Source organism: Diplotaxodon limnothrissa, linkage group LG15 (assembly GCF_057381915.1).
Source record: "Diplotaxodon limnothrissa isolate DT_005_m linkage group LG15, D_limnothrissa_male_GT1.1, whole genome shotgun sequence".
Lineage (NCBI taxonomy): Eukaryota > Metazoa > Chordata > Actinopteri > Cichliformes > Cichlidae > Diplotaxodon > Diplotaxodon limnothrissa.
This window is the reverse complement of record NC_140610.1, coordinates 10,638,189-10,662,652: the sequence shown is the minus strand read 5'-3', so window position 1 is coordinate 10,662,652 and position 24,464 is coordinate 10,638,189. Positions and strand designations below refer to the sequence as shown.

Sequence of the window (24,464 nt, the reverse complement as noted above, 5' to 3'; positions counted from 1 at the left end):
ATTCTGACATAGCTCTCCTGTTGCTCCAGGTGACTCAGTACTTGTTTGGAGAGTAGTGGCTATGGTGTCTTCGGTGGATCTGTTAGTCTGATATGCAAATTGGTGTGAGTCCAGAGCGGGGGGGAGACAGGTTCTGATGTGCCCCAGAACCAGTTTCGTGAAGCACTTGGTGATGGCAGGGGTTAGTGCAATTGGACGGCAGTCATTGAGACTGGTTGTGGGTGACTTTTTAGGGATGGGGATGATTATGGCAGATTTCAAGCAGGTGGGATGTTCCAGAGACAGGTTGAAGAAGATGCCAGTGAAGACCTGCGCTAGCTGCTTGGCACATGCCTTGAGCACCTTCCCAGGTACTCCATTGGGACCTGCAGCCTTCCTGGGGTTTACTGCACATGCCTCACATCCTGTGTCTCAAGAGTCAGTGGGGGGTTGCTAGAGTCTGGTGTGGGTTGTAGTGGTTGTTGGAATGGTGTGGCTGAGTGCAGTGTTTGAGACTCAAAACGGGCAAAAAAGCTGTTCAGCTCCTCTGCTAGCCCTGCATCTGAGTGTCACAGGACAGATGTCACAGGACATCCTTTGTTGGTAATAGTCTGTATGCCCCTCCACACCTGTCTGGGGTCGTTAACATGTTCCTCTATTCTCCTCTTGTATTCTGATTTGGCAGTACTGATGCCCCTCCTCAGGTTAGCTCAAGCTCAAATTACAAAACATCAGCTGGACAAAAAGAACAAACCATGGGTTTAGGATTTGTTTGAAAATCTATTAAAGCTGAAACTCAGATATTAAAAATAAAGACATGAAGACTTACTGTAGCTGAAATTTTGAATAACAAAAACTCTTTGTGGCCTTCAGAGATTAGGATTTTAATACAATACTCAGAGAACAACCACACTATTCACAGTCCTGAACCACGGAATTATTTTGGCTCGAATAAATATTTGATATATGAGAAGGTGATAATGGGTGAGAAGGACTACAGATGTCATGCTGTTGGCATGTGCTAGGCGTTTGAGCTGTTATTGAAAACATTAAGAAAAACCCCACCAACAATAAAAACGCACTTGCACAATGAGGCCAGCAGAGGGAGACTTAAACAAAAGAGTAAACATAAGTTTAGGTTCAGGGTCACTCCCTCTGAGCTGTCAGGCCCATAGTGAGTAAACACACAATTAAAAAACGCACTGGAAAATGTAAAAAAATCCCGCAAATAGTAGAAATTCTTTTATTACTACTACTATTTTGATTATTATTGTTATTACTTATTTTTTCCGACAAGTTAAAAATTTTAGTTACCACGTTTTATTTGTATTGTATTTTTTTTAATCATCGTTTAATTATGAAGTGTTTTATTTCTTCATATTGAAAAAAAATTATTTGCGATTTTAAACAGTCGTGTAGTCTCTCTGGAGGAGCCACCATATCGGACCTGGACTACCTTTCCGGTTTCTGTGCGCGTTGCAGGTCACTCCCTCCTCCTTACTGTCAGCAGCTCTTTACGCGCTTCAAACTTGGTAGTCGCACTCAGCTGGTCTCCTTCCCACCTTTCGTTTTCTCGGATTTTTGAGTTTTTAAACGACCTACTGTTTTTAAGTCATGTGTTAATGCATTTGTCGCGGCGGCTTTCCACCGGGAGGAGTTATCGTGTTTGCTTCGCCTCCAGTTGAAGAGAAGCGCGGAGGAAATGTCCAGCTGAGGACTGGAAATCCTGAAAACTACAGGGCCTGTTTTTGTAATGATTGATCAATGCTTCGATAATGGCGCAAAAGGTGGGTTTGACAACTTTCCTGGGCTTCTCTTAAAGCCCCAGCACGACTACGCTGGCTTCTTGGGTTCCCCCTGGAGCTTGTTTTTCACCAATACTGAGGGCTGTAGACTTGGACAGTCAGAAGTGTAGTTTCTCGCATTAGTTTTACAGTGAAGACTTCACTCGGTGAGCTCCGCATTAAGGCTGAAAGCATTTAGGGAGTCTGCTTTAAAAGCGTTATGGCCGCTTGTCGCACATCTGTATGCGCTCAGCGAGAAACGAATGCTTTTGCTATACATGGAAAATGTGTCTCATTAACGAAGTGTCTTGTGACATTTTACTACCTTTCCACTGTGGGTCATAGCTGCCTCCGCGGAATTCTGGGAAATGTAGTCTTTTCTCAAAACACTGTTCGTACCATATGTGACTACTGTTTACCTTAGGTGAGGACTACAGGGCCATAAATGTAGCTGCAGCACTGCAAACACGATAATTTTGCTCATAGTATTGTTCGCATTTGGACCTAATGAGTGTTCTTTTAGGGGAACCGGAAATGGTACGTGAAGCAGAGTGTGTATAAAGATAAACCGTACGTAAAACTAAGAAGTTAAATATCCCCTCTACTCTAGATATGGTTTATGATATGCAAAAAATCCTACTGAGAATAATAACACAGGTCTGCTTTTTATTTTAAGTAATCCTTAATAAAATAAAATAAAATAAATGGTGTTAATAAAAAATGCAGCAGTCAGCACAGTAAAAAACATGTATGTGAGGGACCAACGACAGAACGACCTGATAATTCAGTTTGATTTTTTTTAAGATCATCAGTAGACATGAAAACATTTATTGTCATTTTCTGGTAATATGCTTCTGTTCAAAAACCTCATTCAGCTTCCTGGACTGCAGGGTGGTGGTTGGTGGACACTGAAACAAATGTTATTTTGATGGCTTCCTAATAGCCTTGCATTCCATCTCAATGGTTAATGAACAATTTCCCCACACACTTTGTGTGTGGGTTTGTGCTTATTTAACTTTCAACATACTGGAAAGGTTTCCGTCTACTGTCTCAAATTCATTTGAGTATAGATGAATGTGTGTGTGTGTGTGTGTGTGTGTGTGTGTCTGTGTCTGAGCTTCTCTGGGGCCATGGAGGAATGACAGATTAGTACATGTGGGTCACTGTGAGAGACCTTGTTGGCTCCTGTATTAAGCTGAACTGGGTAACGTTGTGGGTCTGCCCGTGTTTTGGTTGATGCAAGAATTTAGTTGAGAGTAAGCATACCATACCAAGAACAAGTTTGGCCTGTTTCACTATGGCCTCATATAAGTCTGAAGTTTGTTAATCAGTTATATAGTAAACCTTAGAACTTTTTTGTTGTTGTTGTTGTTGTCTGCAGGCACAGGTTTTATACGACTTCACTGCTGAGCCTGGAAACAATGAGTTGTCAGTGAAAGAAGGCGAGACAATTACCATCACCAATCAGGTAAATAATACAAACACTGCTCTACTTTTCATCTGTTTAGCATCAGGGGTAAAGTCTCACACTCTCAGCTGTAAAGAAGCTGTCTAGATGTGACGTGTACGATATGAGTTTTTTTTTTTGTTTTTTTTTGTTTTTTTGCATCTGCCTGTAATCGTTAAATCATAAAACTTGCTTGTGTTGTGGATACCATCATTTTTTAATTACTTTGCCTACAACAACATTGCAGACATTAGTCCAGGATCAAATGTTTAGTGCGGATCTTCCAATTTAAAAACAAAAAACTTAAAGCACATGACCTCACGTTGTCATGTATGTCACAAATGTGGACAAAAGAAGGAAGGACAAGAGGTGAAAAAAAAAAAAAAAAAACTAAACCAGAAAGCAAACATGATGTCATTGCTGCCAGCCACAAACAGTTCAAAGGTCACTGGTTAAGTGCTGTCCTACATAGTTTTCCAATCGATGTCTCTGTCATGGCTATCAAGGACTCAGCGTATCAGAACTTTTATTTTTCATCAACTTCACTGATGAGGAATTTGTCTCAGGTGTGTACATACATACCTGGCTTACCTGTTTATTTCTTTTTTGCTTGGTACTAAACATTAAAATGATGTTTAAATGGTAAGCTCGAGATCTGACTCACAATGAGTCAAATCCAAGTGTGACTGATAAACAATCTGTTGGGTTCCCACAGGTGACATGTAGTTTTTGTGTATAGGCTATCACATATGTACAAGTTATTACTGAGCCTGTTTTAGTTACCATACAGCTTCCCTTAAAAATGTAAGGTACAGGATAAAGTTTTTGCAGGACAGCTTTGTAAGCAATGAAGATATTAATCAAAGCAATTTAAAAAAAGAAAAAGTTAAGGATACATATGTTGCCACAATAGACACAAACACAAAAAATAAGAGGCTACCAGGCTTAAAATATAAATGGGGAATTGAAGATGATGCAAATGACAGTATTGACATTACGAAAACATAACTCAAATATATAAATAAATATAAATCAATATAAAGTTTCACACACTATTGAGCAGAGAGAAAATATAGAGATAATATGGTGTCTTTAAAGGAAAGCCCCCGTCACCTGTTAAATCTATCTGGAGTATTTGGTTTATGGGTAAGTGATTCTTCCATTTGTATATAAAATAACTTCTCCTTAATCCAGTGCGCAAAGGTAAGTGGAGAGTTAGACTTCCAAGTTAAAAGTACACGTTTTGTCTGTGGGTCGAGCAGGACTGAAAAAAATGTGCGAGCTTCATATCAACCAAGCAACATTTGTTGCATTGAAAGGATATTTTTAAGGAAAGATGTGGTTCTCTTTGTTTTTTTAGTAATACGACCTCTGCAAGAAAAGTAAATCAGAAGCCGTTCAGAAGCTATGTGCTACATTATTACCTTCGTTTTCAGTTTTTGGCATTGAGGTTACTTAAAAATGTGAAGCAGAATTTCCTTAAATGTTGATACCACAACATAATGTTCTTCAGAACTTTATGTTGTGGTATTGTGGCCTCAGTGTAACAACTGACCATAGGACTGGACATATTACACAAATATGTGGCATTTAAAGAAGTAGTAGTCGGAGAGAAAAATTGTAGACAAAACATTTTGTACTTTGAAACATTTCTTTGTAAATGTGATTCAAATAATTTCCAGTAACTTAATACAAATTTTAAAAAGTAAGTAACTAAAACATTAACTGACTTAGTAAAATGAAAAATCTATCTGATTATTGGCTATTAAACTAATATCCTGAAGGGAGAAATACCTAAGTACATGCCTTGTATTTTTTTTCCTGTAACTAATATGCAGCTGGGTCTCTCTTTCAGAGTATTGGAGGTGGCTGGGTGGAAGCACAGAACTCAAGAGGGGAGGTGGGACTGGTTCCTGAAGACTACATTGAAGTGAGTTATATTGTGTCTGTTGATGTGAAGAGTATGGAGGAGATGCCAGCAGAGCTTTCAAACCCCATAGAATATTCAAAAAGACTTTAATTCACATAAAATTAAGCAAGAAAAAAATGAAACGAAAACAAAACATTCTGTACCGAGGTCATGATGTACCGTGGGTGCAGTGGAACATTAATCAGCTAGACATTTCATAGACACCTCGTCACAGACAAAGATGTATCTGCATACTGTGGTGCCATCTCTTATGTGAAACTAAAGTCACAACAGGATGTGCCTCATTCAGGGTTTTGCTGATTTGGGTGTTTGTGTGTGCGAGCGTGCGTGCGTGCGTGTATGGCTCGATCCAGTAACTCTGACTTCATGTGGAGGATATGATTCACTCTGAAGAAATTTACAGACACAGAAAGAGTTGTTTAAAACTAAAGTCTGTGATGTTAACAACTTAACATCACTGTAAACACTTGCCACACAAGAGCTAACGATTGTGTGTGAGGGTGAGAGGCATTGATATTAAACATCTGCTTAACTTTGCAAATTTTGGTGGGTGCGTGCTTGTTTGTCTGACCTTGAGTTACCTCCCCAGCTGCTCCCGGACTGTTTTGATTCTGTGTCCAAATCATATAAAACCCACAGATGACAATTGCACTTGTAGCTTATGTAATGCCTCATGAAAAACACCAGAACTCAGTCTGTTTTTCAATCACACTGCTGTTTTTTGGAAAGATTGATAAAATTAAAACCCTGTTTCACAAAGCCACGAGTGAAAAATGAGACGATCACATTACCGCATGAGGATGCACCTTTAAAAATCATTAGATCATGCTGGAATGTCTGGATCTGTTCACTAATGGGAATTTTTTTCTCTTTCTTCCATTGTCTTTTTTCTTTTTTTCTTGATTTGCAGCTCAATAAGCAGTTTTCTGTGTTCCCATCAGCTGCAGCACCTACTCCAAGTTTAGGAAATGTTGCAGCTTCAGACCTGTCCTTCTTTGATGCATATGCACCTGCATCAACACCTGCACAAAACCAGGTAATGCATTCAGCCAGTGAAGATTTCTCAATTTCACAAGTCTAGTGCAATGCTGAGTAAGTAGGTGTACAAAATATAGAGCGGTGCACCTGTCGTGCTTTCATTCTCCTATTCAAAAATGATATATGGTAGGGTTACGCTACAGAAAACAATCAAAAAGCAGAAGTGAGCGATGGCAAAAATGTACTGACGTTAATGCATCCCGTAAACCCCAGAGATGCAGAAGTGAGACCAGCTGGTGTGGGAGATATTAATCTTTGTCATGTCATTTTTAAACGATATGCAGTCCACCAAAATCTTCAGTTAGCAGGCAGGAAGTTCCACAATAGTGAACATACTGCTGGATCAGTAAAAATATGTTGCGGCTCAGCAAGTGAGGTAAAGCAGGAAATGTGTCGGCTATTGTTCCTCTGACACATCTATATCACTTTAACAAAAAGCACTGCACAGTGTATACTGTCACATCTGGCGCTTTGTGATGATGTCACCTTTGTTTCCCCCTCCCCCTCCCCTCAAGGTGGATGCTGGGGGCTTGAGCCCCCAGCCGGAAACCCCCGACACCCCAGTTTCCCCCTACCTTTCGTCCCCTGATGAGGTAACCGTGAGTTTGGGGTGGTGGGAGTGGCCTAAAAGCATGAACCCAAGCCCTCCCGCCCTCACTCATTCTTTGCCCAAGCGATCCTCTCTGATTGGTCTGCTTTGGCAAATTCCCCTGCAACCCTTACTGCCTGCAAAAAGCATGAGCTCAACTTCTCCATTCACCTTGCAATTCAGCACAAGACAAGACATTCCACCAATCAGCACCCACACACTGTTAAAAAAGAAAAGAAAAACTGTATGAATCGGTGGTAAAAGAGTTCATGATCCCCACATGTATTTTACTAATCACACTGACAAATCATCAGGCCAGAACACACGCTTGTACCAGAAATCATGATGAAAATTATGCAAATATCAGTAATAATCACTTTTTTTAAGTGCTGCTCTGTAATGAGAAGTATAAGAGCTGCAAAATTTAAAAGCACATGCTCTTAGAGTGTTGTTCCTCAATGCACTTGCTTGTTAATGTCATTTGAGTAGGTTGCCTGTTTATTTTTTTCGGTGATTTGTTTTTTTTTAACCTACAGAAGAGAAACGCACAACAGCAGTGTTTTTGCATGCCTTCGAGTTGTTAGAATTGTGTATATGCCTGCCTTACAAGCATGGCATGCTGCATTTTGAGCATTTTTAAATACTGTAAAAACAAAAACAGGTTGTGTAAAAACACAAATGGAAGTTTTTGTATGCAAGCATGTGCCTCTTTCTCCAGATTATCGGGTATTATTTTGATCTTTTCAGTTAACCCTTCTGTACAGCGGCATATGCAAACTACACACTCACTGCCGGGCTGCTTTATCTCTCAGCAGATTCCCTCAGAGAAGCCCGGTCCTCATCAAATGTTTGGAAAAGGATGTTGTTTTGAAACTACTGTCAACTTCTCATTAAACAGACTCCATACAGGACTGGACTTGACTCTGCTCCTTCTCTTCTTCTCGCGTTTGATCTGTTATTACTGCCCGTCTTCCATTCCTCACAAGTTCTGTTTCACTCTTGCAGGCTACTAATGGTAATGATCCGTGGTCGGCGTGGAACGCGGACCCATCAGGGGGCTCCACCAACAACTGGGCATCTAATCCAGAGGGCACACAGACTGGGAAGAGCGCTCCTGACCCCTGGCCCCCTGTATCACATGGTCACCCTCAGGCTTACCAAGGCCCAGGTAAAAAAACAAAAAAAAAACCCCCGAGATAGCTTCAGGAACCATGGTTGTCCTATTATTAGAAGTATAATGTAAACCTTTTATTATCATAAAAATCACTGTAATATCTTTCGACAGTTTGAAATTTCAACTTTCTCTTTTGTAGCAATACTCTCATACGACTGTGTTTATGTCATTCTGAAGTATGTAAGCTACATTTTCAAAGCAATTTTTAACGTCTTAATGTGGTTACAGGAAAGGTAAAGTCATGCAATGGTTTTGGCTCATCACACTACCTCGTGAAACAGTTTAGCTCACTCTTTACTTGTTAAACTGTTCTTCTGCATAAGCTGTACTGTATATATGGCTGCAGGGGAGGGAGCAGTTCTACAAACACGAGTGACTTCAGAGTCCCTCGCACTTAATGCATCAAACAGTCAGGCTCACGTTGACTAGTTAGGTTGTTTTGTTGCAATCACAATTGGTTGATGTGATAAAGGTTGTTGCTTCAAACAGCCTTTGGTGCTTTTTAGTGATTCTGCGTGAGTTTGTGAGCTCGGCTGACGTTTGGTTAAAGGTGTTTGAATTACAAACAGACAACAACTTGCGAGTTTGAGAATGCCTCTGTGGTAATACAAAAGATAAATTAAGCTTTGTGTTAAATTTTTGATTCATGCTTGATATCAAGTGTTTTGTTTTTGAATCATGCTTTCTGAAAAGCTCATTTTTAGATATGCAAGTGAGGCTTTATGTGTTTAATTTAGCATATTTTTTCAGGCCATTGGATAACATGGTGTTTAAAGTTCTTTAACTATTGTTGCGACAAATTGATATACCAAGTGTTTTTATTACTCCACAAATCACAAACTGCTGTCAGTAGTTGGAAAAAGTCCATTGACTCTTTGTTTTCAGTGATAAGATGTTCAAGAGGTCAGGCTTTTTATATATGGAAAAAGTCCTACTGTGAAAAAAGTGCTACTGAATAAGGATTTCTGGCTGAGTGTATGAGGAAAAATCAATAATATGTGATGTAGGAAGAACACCCAGATGTATATTTTGGATGTTTCTTTTCCCGTGTCGTGAGAAATAGATGTTATGGAAACAAATCTTAAAATTGCAATTATGATTTTTCATTGAGCAGCCAGTGAAAGGTGTTTGCGTCATATATATCCTGTCCTTCATGTTATCTGATATGAACAGAAATGCATGCTATGTACAGTAGGACCTGTAATCTTGAACTCCACATACTGTATTTGAAAATACTACGCGACTCAGATTTTCACAGATTTGCAGTGACTGTAACTCCTCGATGTGGTTTTTCTTACTTGTGCAGTCCCGCCACAGAGAGAAGCTCCAGCACGGGGACAGAACGGTCAAATCATGATTCTGTTTTCTCTAGACTGTGGAAAATTGTGCCTCACTCATGACTCAGAAGGATATATTACTTGAACTGCTTTTTAAATTCTTCACTTTCTTTTGTAAAAAAACCCCCCAAATACATAAAAAAAATTGTACATTGGAAAAATGGTCAGAGGGGAAATTAACAGACTTTTCCTCTGTTTCTCTCTTGCTAAAGACATCTACCCATATCCTTACCTTATTGATTACACAGGTATTCCGTTTATTGCTTTTTGGAAGCCTGTTGCTCATTTTTGTGTGTGAACTGCCAATAATATGAAGAAAGAAACATTTCTTTTAAAGCATGTGTGTACAGTTTGACACTAACAATATTATCTTTGTATAAGAGGAGGTTGGAGGAGCTTTGTTAGACGCCCTGCACAGATAGAGATCAGTAACTAAACAGAGATATAGTTTTCAGTTATAGACTTTGGTGAGTGGTGCAGGAATAAACTTTTAAACATTTGTAGATTTATACAAGAACACTTTTGGCAGGACTACCTTTGCTGCCTTTCTTAATTGTTTACCTTTATGGCATTTTAAATTTACAGATAGATAGCGGAGGAGAATGGCTGAGGCTGTGGCTTACTAGCAGGTTAAATATACCCCAAGTGTTTACCCCTAGTTGGTCAACTCGCTTTGGAGCAGGTGGCAGACCACGGCAGCACATTTGCTTTGCCTTTTGTAGTGTTTCGTTTTCAGTTTGATTGTGATCCGATTGCAGTAAAAAGGAGTTGAACTGGGTCTGAGCTTGTCCTCCTGTGCTTGTCTGTGTGGGTTGGAGCAGTAGCAGTGAACAGGCACACATACACAACACACGTCTCAACTAACTGATCAGACACAAGGACACATATATTTAAAAAAACAAAAATGAAAATTAATGAGTAAATGTGATTCGGCAGGCCAACATGGAGATAGAATGAAAGTTGCTGTAATTTATGGGGGATTTTTGTGTATTTTCTTTGCTGTTTTATCCAGTGTGATTTGTTAGTATAATATGATATTTTACATGCCAGTTTCAGTTTTAACTAAGTTATTATATAGTCTCCAAGTCTGGCTTTGAAAGGCAGTGTTGGAACAGTGCAGCTATATGTATATGTGGAAATATTTTCTCTTACCGCCTGCTGCCTGATTCAGACTTTAATGGTCTGGCTGGCACCAATCCTAACAAATCATGCTCAGCCCTTTTTGCTTTGAACTGTGTCAATGCGTTTTGAAACCTGCTTTGAAATGAAGTGTGCAGCTTCTGACAAAAGCAATGATCTAGATATCATGTCTGGTTCAGTATGCATGCACTATTTTCACAAATGAGACGTACTGAAGGACAAATTTAAGCTTTGCAGTGTGTAATATTTTTAGCCATTTAATTGAAAAAGAGAGGGATGATGCTTAAAATCTTAAAGCATGAGAACCATTAATAGATTTGCATTGCTTCTGATATAGATGTGTGTTGCATGCCCTCATGCTCAAACAACTGACTCCTCTATCTCAAGAAAAATCTGTTATGTTATATTTAGACCCACACTAAGTAAAGCTCAGTGAAGCATTAAGGTGTGAATTTTCACACAACTCTTGTAGTAGGAACATCTATAAATGCAGTATAATAGTTGTACACAGTGCTTTTTTTTGTGCATGTGATCTGAAAAAAAAACAACTTGGTGTACACGAATCTTACCTCAGGGGCAGAGGATGATGAGTGGGACGATGAATGGGATGACATGAAATCCACTGGCGGTTATGCTGAGTCAGAAGCCGGAGAAAGTGGAGCACTGCAGAGGGGTGGATCACATGCAACTTCAATGAAAATCTCCCTCAACAAGTAAGAGTTAATAAGTCAGTAATGTGCCTGGCTTCAAATCAGCTTTTAACATAAAATAAGCTGCACTGTACAGTTTGAGCTGCTGATCAGAGTTTGGACAGCAGAATTTACTTCAGCCAAAGTGTGTTCAGGCTCTTACTGTAGATAATAATAAACGGAGTTGCAGCAGCACAGAGTAATCTTGTTCTAATAATGGTAACATCGTATCAAATAACTGCTCTACACAAGACTAATCAGGAAATTTTGTCTTGTGTCTTTGAGCAGGTTCCCTGGGTTCTCCAAGTCGGGTCCGGAGCTTTACCTCCTTTGCAAGCAGCTTGTAAAGGGCAAAGACAGACTTCCAATTTATGTAGGTCATCTCCAAAAATGTTTTTTTTGTGTGTGTTTTTCTTTAGTTCTGTTAGAACATCAACGTGCTTCTTATTAAGTTATTACACAGAAGTCACCAGTCATAATTAAAAACCTATGGCTAAATTATTTCTGTCAGAATATTCGCCTTTATATAAAGTAGTATTGTAGCATCTTTTGCCAGCTTGCCATAGGTTTGTCTGGCGCAGTAGACTTCTGAACCTTCATGTTTTGTGCTCAGATGGGAGAAGTTGGTCCAGTGTGGTCTTACCCAGAAACCCAGCTAGACTGTGTTGTAGCTGATCCCAAAAAAGGCTCAAAGATGTATGGCCTCAAGAGCTACATTGAGTACCAAGTCACACCCAGTGTAAGTATCCAAGAGCTATTTTTTAGGTTATCAAATCAACTAAATGCACTAAGCTAATCTTTAGACGCATAAATAAATATAAGAAGGACTGAAATGTATATCTTTACTTCCTTTAATGGAAGCTGTACTTTCCCCCCCCTGGCATGCAGACCACAAACCGACCTGTCAATCACAGATATAAACACTTTGACTGGTTGTATGAAAGGCTTCTGGAAAAATTTGGGTCAGCCATTCCCATCCCTTCTTTACCAGATAAGCAGGTTACAGGTAGGTAACTAGCCAATAAATGCGTATGGCTGAATATATTTGTTTTTTCCGTTCTTTACGCATTGATCTCTTTTAAAAGGCCGTTTCGAGGAAGAGTTTATTAAGATGCGTATGGAGCGGTTACAGGGTTGGATGACCAGGATGTGCAGGCACCCCGTTATTTCCAGCAGTGAAGTATTTCAACTTTTCGTCACCTACAAGGATGAGAAGGTAAACTGATACATCCACTTCCCATCTTTTAAGGTCTTTGAGTATGTGTTCTAAGACTGTGTTGCTGAAATCAGTCTTACATGAATGATTTGAGGTGTCAGTTAGTTATTTAAAGCTAATGTAACAAAAGAATATGTAATATATAACTACAGAATAACTAGCTATTGTCAGTTGACTGAGTTGACGTGTGTCCATGTTGGTGTACAACTAAAAAGGTACTCTTGGCTGAGCCCTTATTTCCCAAGTGATGGATCTGCATGTTTGATTTGGCACAGATTTTGCACTGGATGCCCTTCCTGACACAATCCTCCCATTCATCCAGGATTGGGACCTCCACACAGGAAGGCATCACCTTGTGGTGCTGTTCAGCAGTTGCATTTAATCAGTTAATTGCTCACAGATGTAAATTCTAGACTAGACAGACTGCCTAACTAGCAAAAACTAATGAAAATCATGCAGAAACAGCTGGATATGGACTCCCATAGTTGTCCGGTTGCCCAGCCTTCTGTATGGAAGTCTTGTCTCTGGAAAGGCATGAAGGAATTTCTTTAAAATTGTCACAAATATTAATTGTGCCCCAAATGAACTGAATTTGCCGGTTATGATTTTGACCATAACTTGATAATTATTACGCTAATTATTACAACACCAGACTGAAATGTCTGTTCAAAAAGTGCAAACTCAGCTTCAGTTTGACTTTATAAAGTATCGCAGAAACCCTTTTCTGGCCACGACTATAAACTGCAAAGCAGTAGCAAACAACCGCAGGAAGTTAATTCTACTTTCTTTCAGCCAAATGTTGCCGATCAAAACTAAGATTGTTATTACTAATAGTTTAGGGTTGGGGCTTATTTTGTGGCATTAACTATTTCTTTTTTAATTAAAACAATTGATTGTTACAGGACTGGAAGATGGGCAAGAGAAAAGCAGAGAAGGATGAGACGGTAGGAGTGATGGTCTTCTCCACAATGGAGCCTGAAGCTCCAGACCTGGACCTGATAGAAGTGTGAGTTTTACCAAGAGAAACTATAGCACCAAAAAGTGTTTATGTAACTTGTGTGTAGTACTGTATTGCGTAATTCATGCCACTGGTGTTCCTCATTCACAGAGAACAGAAATGTGAGCAGTTTAGCAGGTTTACCAAATCCATGGATGACGGGGTGAAGGAAATCCTCACAGTGGGGCATGAACATTGGAAGAGATGCACAGGCCGTATGTTCACACTGCACTCAAGCTAAATAAGTGTTTAGCACACCTAGGCCACACCTTAAGTCTGTGCTGTAATTACTATTTACATTAAATGTTCATTATTCTGAATATTTTGTCAACTTAGAAAGATTGGGGGAAAAATGTCTTTGCTACTTTGTTCATTTGTTTTACCATAGCTCTGCCCAAAGAGTATCAGAGAATCGGCAAAGCCTTCCAAAACCTTTCCTCTGTCTTCACCAGCAGCGGATACCAAGGTACGGAGTACAAATATCGATTCAGCGTCATGTGTAATTTGGAGCACTTGAGGCATTTTCCTGGGTGTAAGGATTTGGGTTTGTCACACCGATGTCTCAGGTTACAGCTGGAGACATCTGGAGCAATCAGAGCTATGCTGTAATGTGGACTTTGGTTTTGAAATCGAGTGTTCGTTATTTACTGTTGGGAAACAGTAGGATGTATTTTAACAGTGTTTCTCGCTGCAGGTGAGTCAGCCCTAACTGATGCCATGACAGCAGCTGGGAAGACATACGAAGAGATAGCTCAGCTGGTTGCAGAGCAGGTACGTACTTTGACCGCTGCTGTAAAATAATCTAATGTGACTGCTATTAAAAGTAAGAGAAATGTGTCTACCCTTACTTTTCCTCTTGTGATTATGTCTGGAAACTCACACACAGACCATAAAGAGAGAGGGGTGGGGCAACATCTTTCTGTGGCCATTATCTGTGTTCACTGCATGTCTCAATATCTGTGAGCATTTCCCAGTTCCCCTGTTGCTGACCTCTTTAACCCAGCGTCCTGCTCGTCAGTTTCTATCTGTGCAGGAAGAGGCTTATGGCAAACTTATTCCTAGTGCTTCCTTAGTTTTGCTTTGACTCATGTATCAATGTGGCTTTTTTGTTTTTTTTGACTGAATGACCCGATGAGTGTGCAAAGTAATAAAGTCCATTCTTGGCCTTTTTGATGTCCCAGCAGCTTCCAGAGGAAGGATTTGTCTGGTAAGCTCGTCCTGCTCCAGGCAGACTTTGTTAGTGATTTGGTAGAATTCTGATTTTAGTTGAGTGAAACCTGTGATGTGGTTTAGTGTTGGAGAAATACGATCACTAGACACGGATTCATCTCAGGGCACAAAAGGAACCAGTCCAATTTATCTGATGTTATCCAAAATGGATGCAAACAGCACTCCCCTGCAGAATAAGGTCAATAGTGAGCAAAGGAATTGGCACTACAATTTAAAATGATAGTTTGGCTAAATATTGTTTTATTTCTGTGCCATCTCATCCCAGTGTGTCTCCCTGTTGGATGTTCCTCTGAATACATGATGTTTTATATATAGTACTGCTATTTAAAAAAAACACAAAAAAACACAAAAAAAACCCTACACTGAATTATGGCTTCATTGTATTTTCTCTTATCAGCCTCTTGCATTCCTTCCTGCTCTGTTTTACTTTCTTCTATTTTTAAGTACTGGTGACTTTTACCTTTTTACATTTATAGTTCATGTTTGTGTCTATTTTTGTTTTCTCTCAGCCCAGGAAAGACCTCCACCATGTCATGGAGACCAACAATGAATACAAAGGACTACTTGGATGTTTTCCAGATACCATTGGAGTCCATAAGGTACACTAACATCCATGCCACAGGAAATGGGCTGGAATGTGATAATTTGCCGTTATGGGGTATCTGATAGGAACAGAGGTGCTGTGCGTGCCACAATATAGATAGTACAGACACCATACCAACATCTTCCTTTATTTACACATTTACATATACACACACCCCCACATGCTAACACATACACTTTCAACCTTCAACTACAGTATAAGAATACCTGTTTAAAATATGTCACCGCCTCTATATCACTACTACACCTTTACAATATATGTCAAGTGTTCAAGTTAATTATTATCCCTTTTCTTTGCCTAAGATTACAAAAAACTTGGGAATGTGTATGCACACACATTTTGCATGTACAGTCTTTTTGAGGGACCCAGTGCTTTTTTAAAAAGTATTTTCTAAGTAATATAGAAGGAAATTGCCTATGCACTCCATACTAAAGTGTGAGCAATTTCTGTTTTTCATAGTTATTATCATTGCAAAGTGAAAACTCTGAAGCCCCTGACTGTTGATGTCTGGGACCTGTACTATTTGCAGAAATCACTATAGCGGAAGTTCCCAAAACTGCTCAACACACACTCAAACAATCTCTGATAGGGTAAAAATAGCACAGCAGGGGAAAAACATGCATATCTGATTTTATGGTTGAACTGTCCCTTTATCAGATAGAAGCAAAAATTAACAAGTAGCAGTGTGTGCATATTATTATACAAGGTTTAAATAGTCTAACTAAAGTGCCTTCTGTTTACTTTTGGTCCCTGCAGGCAGCCATAGACAAAGTGAAGGAGGGTGACAAGCTGGTAGCCGCCAGTAAAATTACTCAGCAGGACAAAGTCACCATGGCTAAACGTGCCAGCACCATGTCTTACGCATTACAAGGTACAGCACGGTCACAGATACTGAAGTAATTTGCTTTATCACTGCATGCAGGCTGATCACTGTGGTTTCTCTTGTCTTGTGCTGCAGCTGAAATGAACCATTTTCATAGCAACCGTATCTATGACTACAACAGGGTCATGCAGTTGTACCTGGAGGAGCAAGTCAAGTTTTACGAGACGGTAAAGGCATTTTAATAGAGCATTTCTCACAGTAAATTTGACTGTGAAACAGTTTGTCCTTTTCACTTCCTTATTACCTGGAAAGAAAGTAGTTTCATACCAAAGTGACGATATGAAGGCGTCACATGACCTTTTTGTATTAATGCTCGTTTGTCTTCCTCTGCACCCCCCCACCCCCAGATCGCAGCGAAGCTGAGACAAGCGCACAGTCAGTTCACTACAATGTGAAAGCGGCCGCTGGCTGTCTTGCACTAAGAGACGAGAAGATTTAAACCAGCTCAAGATCCAAAATAATTTTGCTTATTTTGCATTTTTCAACCCCTGTCCTCTTTAATTTAAATTTCACTTCTGTTTTTCTCTTACCTCATCTCCTCTTCTTACAACTCATCCCAGCAGTCCCTGCTTTGCGGTATCCGCTACTTCGATGTTAAAGAGTACGAACGACATCTGAAAAGGCTTCAAGAGTGACAGCAGCTGTAATTCTTAACACAGACAGGGAAAAAAATCCATGTTGTAGTTACAGTGGCGATGAAATCAAACCCTGGCAATTCTTTAACGTGATACAGTTTTGTTTTTTTGGTTTTTTTGTACAGCTTCACGTGCAAACATAACCATCTATCTCAAGGTAACGCTCTGAAGCTTTTCACTTTTATTCCATGTTAATAGTCATATAGGAAAGGGCGCCAAATACCAAAGCTATTCTCCGCTCTGCCAATAAGGACAGCCAGGATATATTCAAGCTTTACTGTAGCTTCATTTGAATAATTTTGTTACCATATATAGTATTTATATGTAAAAAGAAATTTTCACTATTGTTAGCAGAAGCATTCCTTTAAGGATTCAAATCTTGAAAGAGTTAGCAAAGGCAGTGTGTGCGTCCTCCCTGTGTATGACCGCCACTCGCAGCTCCCAGCTCCCCTTCATCCCACACTTCCTCAAAAGCGAACAGGAAGCTCCACCTTCTTCCTGTTTTCCCTTTTGACAAAAATCGAAGTGGTCAACCTGGTTGGCACCCCAAAGCTCCTGCATACTCACACACTGCAGTTTGCATTTTAAGAAACAGAATCTGGAATGAGTCTTTTTTCTGTTCTTCTTTTTTCCTTTTCTGTTCTTTTCTTTTTTAAGACATTTAAACTAAAAGTCATTGGATCAGTGTTTCCCTGTCACACTAGTTAACTTTCTCTCAGTACTTCGAAAGAATATTTGCCCTTGTTTGACGCAGTCATTGTGTTTGACATGATGGTACAAGAATAAAGTCATCTGTAAGAATTCGTACTATTAGAGGAGTTTGGAAGAGCCATGAATTATGTGTTCTTGTTTTTGCTTATCACCGCCCAGTTTTCAAATCAGTCTGTAATCTTGTTCACTCTTTGTTAGAAAATATAAATTCTACTGCACCTATCAGGGGTTTCTTGTAATTGATATGTTATGTATAGAACTATTTGCAATACACGTGTCATTTAAAAAGAAGCAAAAGTTCAGTTTGATTTATTAAACAATGATTTGTACTCATTAGGATGTCATTTATTGCGTATGTGTGTGTGTCTTTGTGTGTTTTGTGTTCTGACTCGGAGGGGACGGCACACTACGCACCCGGATTTCCTCACACTAAAGCCTTTATTCGCTGCAGCAGATTCTTGCGTAGATATGGACAGGAATGGGAATGAGCTGGCAGCTTGTGTGAAGAGTGCATTTTGTGAATTCTTGTTGTGAAGGAAGTGAAAGAGCCCTTTTTACCCTGCTCTCATTTCACGCTGCCATCAGGTGCAGTTGTTCATGTAGGCCACAGTGGCCTTATCAATGGAATCACCCGCAGTGTGTTTGTTGCTTCACAAGACCATATAGAAAGCTTACAGAATTATTTTCCAGTTTTTGCAAGAATTGAACTGATATTTTGCAATCCCGAGGCTTTTTGGGAATATATCTGCTAAACACATACCATATTATCATACTATAGTAACATCAAATGCTATTGGTCTGTGGAAACCCCAGGTTTAAATCAATACGATGTAAGTAACTAACACAGATAATGTGTTATGTGTAGAATGATTATACAGCAATGAATGCCATGCCATTAAAAATATGTCTATAGTCATGCATAACTTACAAGACATAGAAAGTGCCGTGCATTTAGTACTCAGTGCTTTAAAGTGCCAACTGTAGGAGTTTGAGTCCTGCATTACACAGTCTAATTTCCAACTCGCATGAGCTACATCCTGCTCATGTGCTCAGCTGCACATTTGCTGCTCAGTACTACCTCTTTCTGGCACCATGACCACAGAGACTGATTTGATTGTGTCACTTTTTTATGGCATGTGGTGTGAAAACAAACACTTGGCAATTACATTATTTTATTTTATTTTTTGCTGTAATTACTGCATCCCCCCCCCCCCAAAAAAAGAAGTGTAAGCATTCATAACTGTGTTATTGACAGCTTTTAATAAGCGCATACAGTGCTGTCACTTAAAGCTGACAAAGTCATGTAATGTCTCTTCTAACTCCATATAACACTATTGCATGCTATGCAGAATGTTTGGCATGAAGGTATAAAGCATTATAAAGTTCTAAAAAAGTATGACCCACGATGGTAAATTTTTTTTCTAGACCTCGTTAAAAGCTGTCAATTTAAACACTTGTGGAATGTGTTATAAATGTATTATAATGCCCTGCACATGATGTAAGATGCTTATAATGCATTACAGATAAGACCTTGATGGAGAGTTGGGGAGAGGGGATGCTCTGCTTGTAGTTTCTGAATATGAAACATGTCTTTAAGCCACATTTTATTAAGTATATATAGTGTTTATTGCACAATTAATACATTAATGTGTATTTATATGGAGTCTTCAGATAGCACATGACCTAATACTTTGAGACAGTAGCACGTATCAGATATTAAGTGACTTTGTTTAGTAATATCAAACCCTTTTTATTTCAATGATTTTTTTCCCCATTGATTAAAACAGTAGAAGAACTCCAAAATAATAAAACTGGCAATAGAGTGATTACAAATAAGCACATACATGCAGAGTGTTCAGCAAACTGTGTCATGTGATTCTTTCCAGTTGCAGGTTGTCTCCACATGGTGGCTAGAAGACAACCTTGTCATCACACAAATACATTTTGGCTGGTATTTTACACGTCAACATTAACAAACTATAGTACAAAAAGAAGTATAAAACAAGGAAGAATTCACTTACCAGGAGTGAGTGGGGGGAAAGAAATAATCAGTGAACAGGATGATGTTTATATTCACACAATACAACATGGATATCAGCCGCAGTCACATAAGATTTAAAAGCAAAGAGGTTACCGGGTAGGTCTGCTCCACACACAAAACGTTTCCCGAGCATACAATAAAGTGTAATCATCATCGTCCTGATCATCAGATATCTTCATCCCTACAAATGCTGCCAAGGACGCCAGTTCCCGTGTCCTCACCATTGTTATGGTGACGAGCGGCTTTGGAAGCTGCGTGGCCGGATCATCATGCTGACTTTGCGTAGGGAATAATAATCAGAGTCTTTCCAGGAGTGCCAAACAATTCCATCTGGACCCAGCGGCCCTCGCCCTTTGGGAGTGTAATGGCCTCCCTGTATGATGAAGAAGAAGATAAGAATTTGTCTTTAAAAATGTAAAATGCAGGGTAATTTGTGTATCCTTACCCTGTAATAGACTCCATTAAGGTTGGCGTAGAAGCACTGGTTATACCACCAACCGCCATGTGAGATCTCAGCGCAGATGTTTCCACTGTCTGGTGTACTGAAGCCCTGCTTATTGTGGTACCAACTGAAAGAGTCCTGAACCGTACCACTGAAGCCTGACACATGGAGACGGTACTGATGCTCCTCATCTTCCACACTGCAAGAAATTATGTAAGGAACACAGTTGCTTGTGTATGTTTTGGAGTATCCAGCCCAATGTAAGTCTGCACAGTTGGTTATCTGACACTAACCTGAAGCTCTGGTAGAGGGCATGCTTGTGCTTGCTGGTCCAGTCTTCCAGGTCAATCCGCAGGCTGTAGTCTCCCTGGGCACTCAGATCATGTATGTGGTCATTGCCTAACCAGAACTCTGAGTGCAGCTCACCAAATCCATCCCTGTAGTCCCTCCAGTTGCGGTCAAAGCTCACTGAGCCATCAAATCGCCGCTGAATCACAGTCCAGCCGCCACCTGGGAGAAAGTGTAAAATTCATTCCATGTTTGATGGGTTATCATCTGCTCAGCTGATGACTATAGGTCAGGTACAGAATACTTAACAATTTGATGAAAACATTAAGTAGCTATTATAAATGGCAGTGCATATTTTAACTCTGGCCATTTTTCTGATCTCAGTAATCGGTCTGATATTAAATAAAGTGACTGTATCAGCTCAGAAAGCCTAAATCCATAGACAAACTGTGAAGGCTTCATGCAAGTGTACCAAGTAGAACTGGTTTTAAAGGAGGTTTGGTCACAAAAATGGTATTGCATTTATGTGTTGGATGAAAATAACTAATGGATGATCTATGGCACTGCTTTTGAAGTTATGCACATGAACAACAATATTTGGTGTTGTATGGTCACATTAATCATGTCCAAAGTTTTCAAATAATGAGGGTTTACACAGTTAAAGCTCAGGCTTTAGACTGCTCCAAATACTCTGTTTTAGTCAGGTATTTCTACCCTTGGCTCTGTATGATATCACTAAGAGTAGACATGATCATATGGTCATTTCAGGCACACAGCTCTGGCTGTCAGCACAGACCTGCTGTTCGAATCTTTTGTTTTGAGGGGCAGCAAATCAGAAGAAAGTTGGCTTAAAGAGAGGGGGAAGTGGGGGTTAAAGCAAACTGTTTTAGACAGGAAATGAACTCAGGGACTTTGCCAAGGATGAGCGTGAGATTGTAAATCATGCAGTGCTACTGCAGTAGAGTCCCAGAATAATAACATGGAGTTGAAAATTACCACCATAGCTTCCCTTTAATCAGGACCGCTTGCACATGACTTACCATCTGTGTCCATATCGCAATAGACTTCCACAGGCATCCCTGCCAGTGATGGCACCACAGTGTAAAGGCCAGATCTCCTGACACCATTGTGGTAGATAGAGGCACAGTCTATAGGACAGTTCCTCACATGCTGGATCTCTGAAAGAAGAGTAAAACAGGCAAGAAAGTGTCAGAGAAAATCAACAAGTGGTATTTGGCACCCTCTGCTGGAACATCATCGCTTGAGTATGTACCTGGGTGCAGCCGATCGTGAGCATTCATGAGAGGATTGGGTCGGACAATGTTGATCAAACAGCCGGGGCTTCTTTTTACTTTATCCACCAAAAGTGTCAGATTATGTAGTTGGTTCTAAACATAAATACAAACAGAGGCCAACACTCAAAAACACTTTTGCTAACATTTATGACAAAAAAAGAGAGAAGAAATTCTAACAAAATATCCCCAAATGGTAATAACCTGAAGGTCTAGGATCAGAGTCCCCTGTAAGTGCAGCAGGGTAGTGGCTTCAGCGTAGTGCAGCTCCAACTCATGAAAACGCTGCTCCAAGGAGATGTTCAAGTGGACCCTCTCTTCACTCTGAAATCATTGAAATAGAAATACACAGACTCACATGTGAATGAAAGGACGTTCAACAACTGAGACAAGTGCATTTTTAAATTAGTTAAAAATAAAGGAAAGAAATCATTCACATTCCTGTGACAGATATACCAATCTGTTACAGGAACCCTTCATTCACATGTTAAGACATGCAATATCTGCCAAACCAACATCTAGATCCATCCATCCATCCATAAAGGGTCATGGGGCCTGCAGAAGCCCAGACCTCCCTCTCCCCAGCTACCCTCTGCAGTTCATCTGAGGGAACACTGAGACGTTCCCAAGTTAGCCAAAAGATATAATCTCTCCAGCATGTCCTGGGTTTGCCCCAGGGCCTCCTCTGGGTATAACAGGCCCAGAACACCACACACAGGAAACGTGTGGAGCAAGTCCACTTGTAATACTTAAAGACAGATTAATCTATTCAGAGCTCAGACACACCACCACCAACAACTCCCATTACCACAAACTCCAGAGCCCTCTCCCCTGTCCTGTGCTTCCTGTGCAACACACAAGGCACGAGCTACTTCATCTGTGTCCACCGACCAGTGTCTCTGTTTAAGCTCACACTGAGACGAATGAGGCAACACATGCAAGAGTAGAGTAATCCTGTTAGTGACTAAGGTCAAGGGCATGCTGGGAGAGAAGCCAGTTTGATGACCAAGCACCACATCAGAGTAAAGAACTGCAGCACGTTTCCTGTCGTAGGCGGACATGTTTATTTCAAATAAAACTGCAATCAAGGCTTATTTGATCACATGTGGCTATATTTAATACTACAGACAGAACATATTAAGTTATAATAGCGCAAAAAAAGTGAGCCACTACAGGTATAGTCTTAAAAATAAAACAAGAAAATATGTTTTCACACTGTCACAATATTCTCCATGTAGCTATCAAAGCTAAAAGGGTTGCTGCTGATGGTTGACTCAAGTCTGCTAAGTATAGCATCCCCTCTTCTCCCACCTACTTAAGTATAAAAATGGAAATCACACCTGCAGCTCGAGGACTTTGATACGATGCCGATGGTTCCTGAGCTCCTCCTGCAGCTCAGAGATGGTCTCTTTCAGCGCCATGATCTGCTGCGTCCTCTCCTCATTCTCATGCAGCCAGTAAGAGACCTCGTCTGTGCAGCGAAACATATCGGGGCATCTACGCTCGTCCAGCTGAGGCAGTGTGGCCACCAGGCGACACATCCCATTCTCCATCACCTGTTGAGGACAGGTCCAGACAGCCGAAACAACCGCTGTCTTTGTTCACTTGTTTTTGTCAATGCTCTTATACATAATCTCAGATTTATATCAACTCTTAACAGTGTTATCTTTTCCTCACTTAAATTATCTGATTTCCCCCCCTAAAATCTCTTAAATATATATACTTAAAAAAAATAATAGGTGTCTTGCCACCTTAGTGTATTATTTTTTTATATTTTTTATGCATTTCAAATGTACTTGATGAGAACATTATTCTGATTTCTGCTCAGATGGAAAGCTCCTTAACCTAGCTGATGGATCTCTGGTGTACGGTAAAAGTAGCAAGCTGTTGCAGTGATAAGGCTGTGCTACTATTGTCTGGAGAACATCACTGCAAGATGGTTATTGTAATCACCTGGTTTGTGTACTCCCCACACTGGGAGCCCCCACCGTTGCGGATAATGGTAGCGTTCAAGCTGTCTGTTTTGGCCTCTGGGAGCAACACAATGAGGATATAAAGAGCAGAGCACATGCTCCAGCCGGGAGGGGCAGTTAAGGACAGGAGCGACATTGCTGCCACGGGTTGTTAGTCTCTCCCTGCCTTGTCAGCAAGAGTGGGCGTGGGACACCCAGACTGTGCGCTTCACCATGTGAGGCTCTGTCTGCAAGGAGCGAAAGAAAGACAACACGGGCATTATCATTCCACGAGAAAACAGAAACAGAATATAGAAAGGAAGGAATATATATTTCACAAAGCCATAAAGACACTTTAAGCTCACTAAGATATGATTACTTTGACAGACAAGCAACAGTCAGACAACTTAGTGTACCACTCATTAAGTGTCTCACTTACAGTGGATAAGTCAATAAGTTATCCACTATTTTTATAGACATAACCTATAACTAAAAAGAAGATATGAAAAAACAAACAAATAGTAGCACCTGTGGAAAAGTAGATGTTCTCACCCTAGCTAAACACCACCTTCTACCCCATTCCTGGCTTGCATGGGGCCAAGGGGTCCTTTCCATTGTCTTTGTCTTTTTCTTCTTCTCTTTGTTGCGTGTTCCTCTCACTCTGGACGCTTCATGCTCCTTTTCTCTCTCGCCATCTCTCGCCTTCGCTTTCCTTCTCGATGTGGACATCGTAGTCCAGTAATCCACCTCTAAGAGGATTCACATGACTGAGGGGTGGGAAGGAGGCAGGCATAGAGGGAAGTGATAATGGAATTATGGGTAAAAGCCAAACATGTGCCAAGAGCTGAAAAAATGTCTTTTAATTTACTAGAAATATCCATGTTTTCTGTTAAATTACTGTTTGTCCTGATTACATCAAACAAACTGTGGCAGAGCAGAATGTGCGCTGAACTGTTACATTTAATGGTTATAGATTTTTGTTTTTAATTATTAAATAAATAAAAATGATCATCTTATAGACCCACACGGTCAAGGATTGCTGTAAGAGGTGCACATAATGACTGTT

General features: G+C 40.2%; 2 protein-coding genes across 7 annotated transcripts; one reads left to right on the top strand and one right to left on the bottom strand.

Moving 5' to 3' along the window:
- Positions 1-1,466: 1,466 nt before the first annotated feature.
- On the top strand, positions 1,467-17,654 carry snx9b (sorting nexin 9b). 6 transcript variants are annotated; one of them, XM_085372067.1, is made up of 20 exons: positions 1,467-1,766; positions 3,145-3,231; positions 5,066-5,140; positions 6,051-6,176; positions 6,694-6,771; positions 7,773-7,935; positions 9,491-9,526; positions 10,993-11,131; positions 11,396-11,480; positions 11,721-11,846; positions 11,996-12,113; positions 12,193-12,323; positions 13,226-13,329; positions 13,432-13,535; positions 13,709-13,786; positions 14,015-14,091; positions 15,060-15,149; positions 15,911-16,025; positions 16,113-16,204; positions 16,385-17,654. In XM_085372067.1, exons 1-20 carry the CDS (start codon positions 1,755-1,757, stop codon positions 16,430-16,432), a joined length of 1,884 nt encoding a protein of 627 aa, XP_085228193.1. In that variant the 5' UTR covers positions 1,467-1,754; the 3' UTR covers positions 16,433-17,654. The 6 variants fall into 6 exon arrangements, with proteins under 6 accessions (XP_085228193.1, XP_085228192.1, XP_085228196.1 ...); XM_085372066.1 differs by having other exon boundaries at positions 11,393-11,480; XM_085372070.1 differs by lacking the exon at positions 6,694-6,771 and having other exon boundaries at positions 11,393-11,480.
- A 1,996-nt stretch (positions 17,655-19,650) lies between these two features.
- On the bottom strand, positions 19,651-23,555 carry LOC146617109 (angiopoietin-related protein 1). Its single transcript, XM_085373112.1, has 8 exons — positions 23,400-23,555; positions 22,787-23,002; positions 21,651-21,770; positions 21,428-21,542; positions 21,195-21,332; positions 20,160-20,376; positions 19,870-20,065; positions 19,651-19,797 (listed from the first exon to the last, which is right to left on the bottom strand). Exons 1-8 carry the CDS (start codon positions 23,553-23,555, stop codon positions 19,651-19,653), a joined length of 1,305 nt encoding a protein of 434 aa, XP_085229238.1.
- Positions 23,556-24,464: the final 909 nt, after the last annotated feature.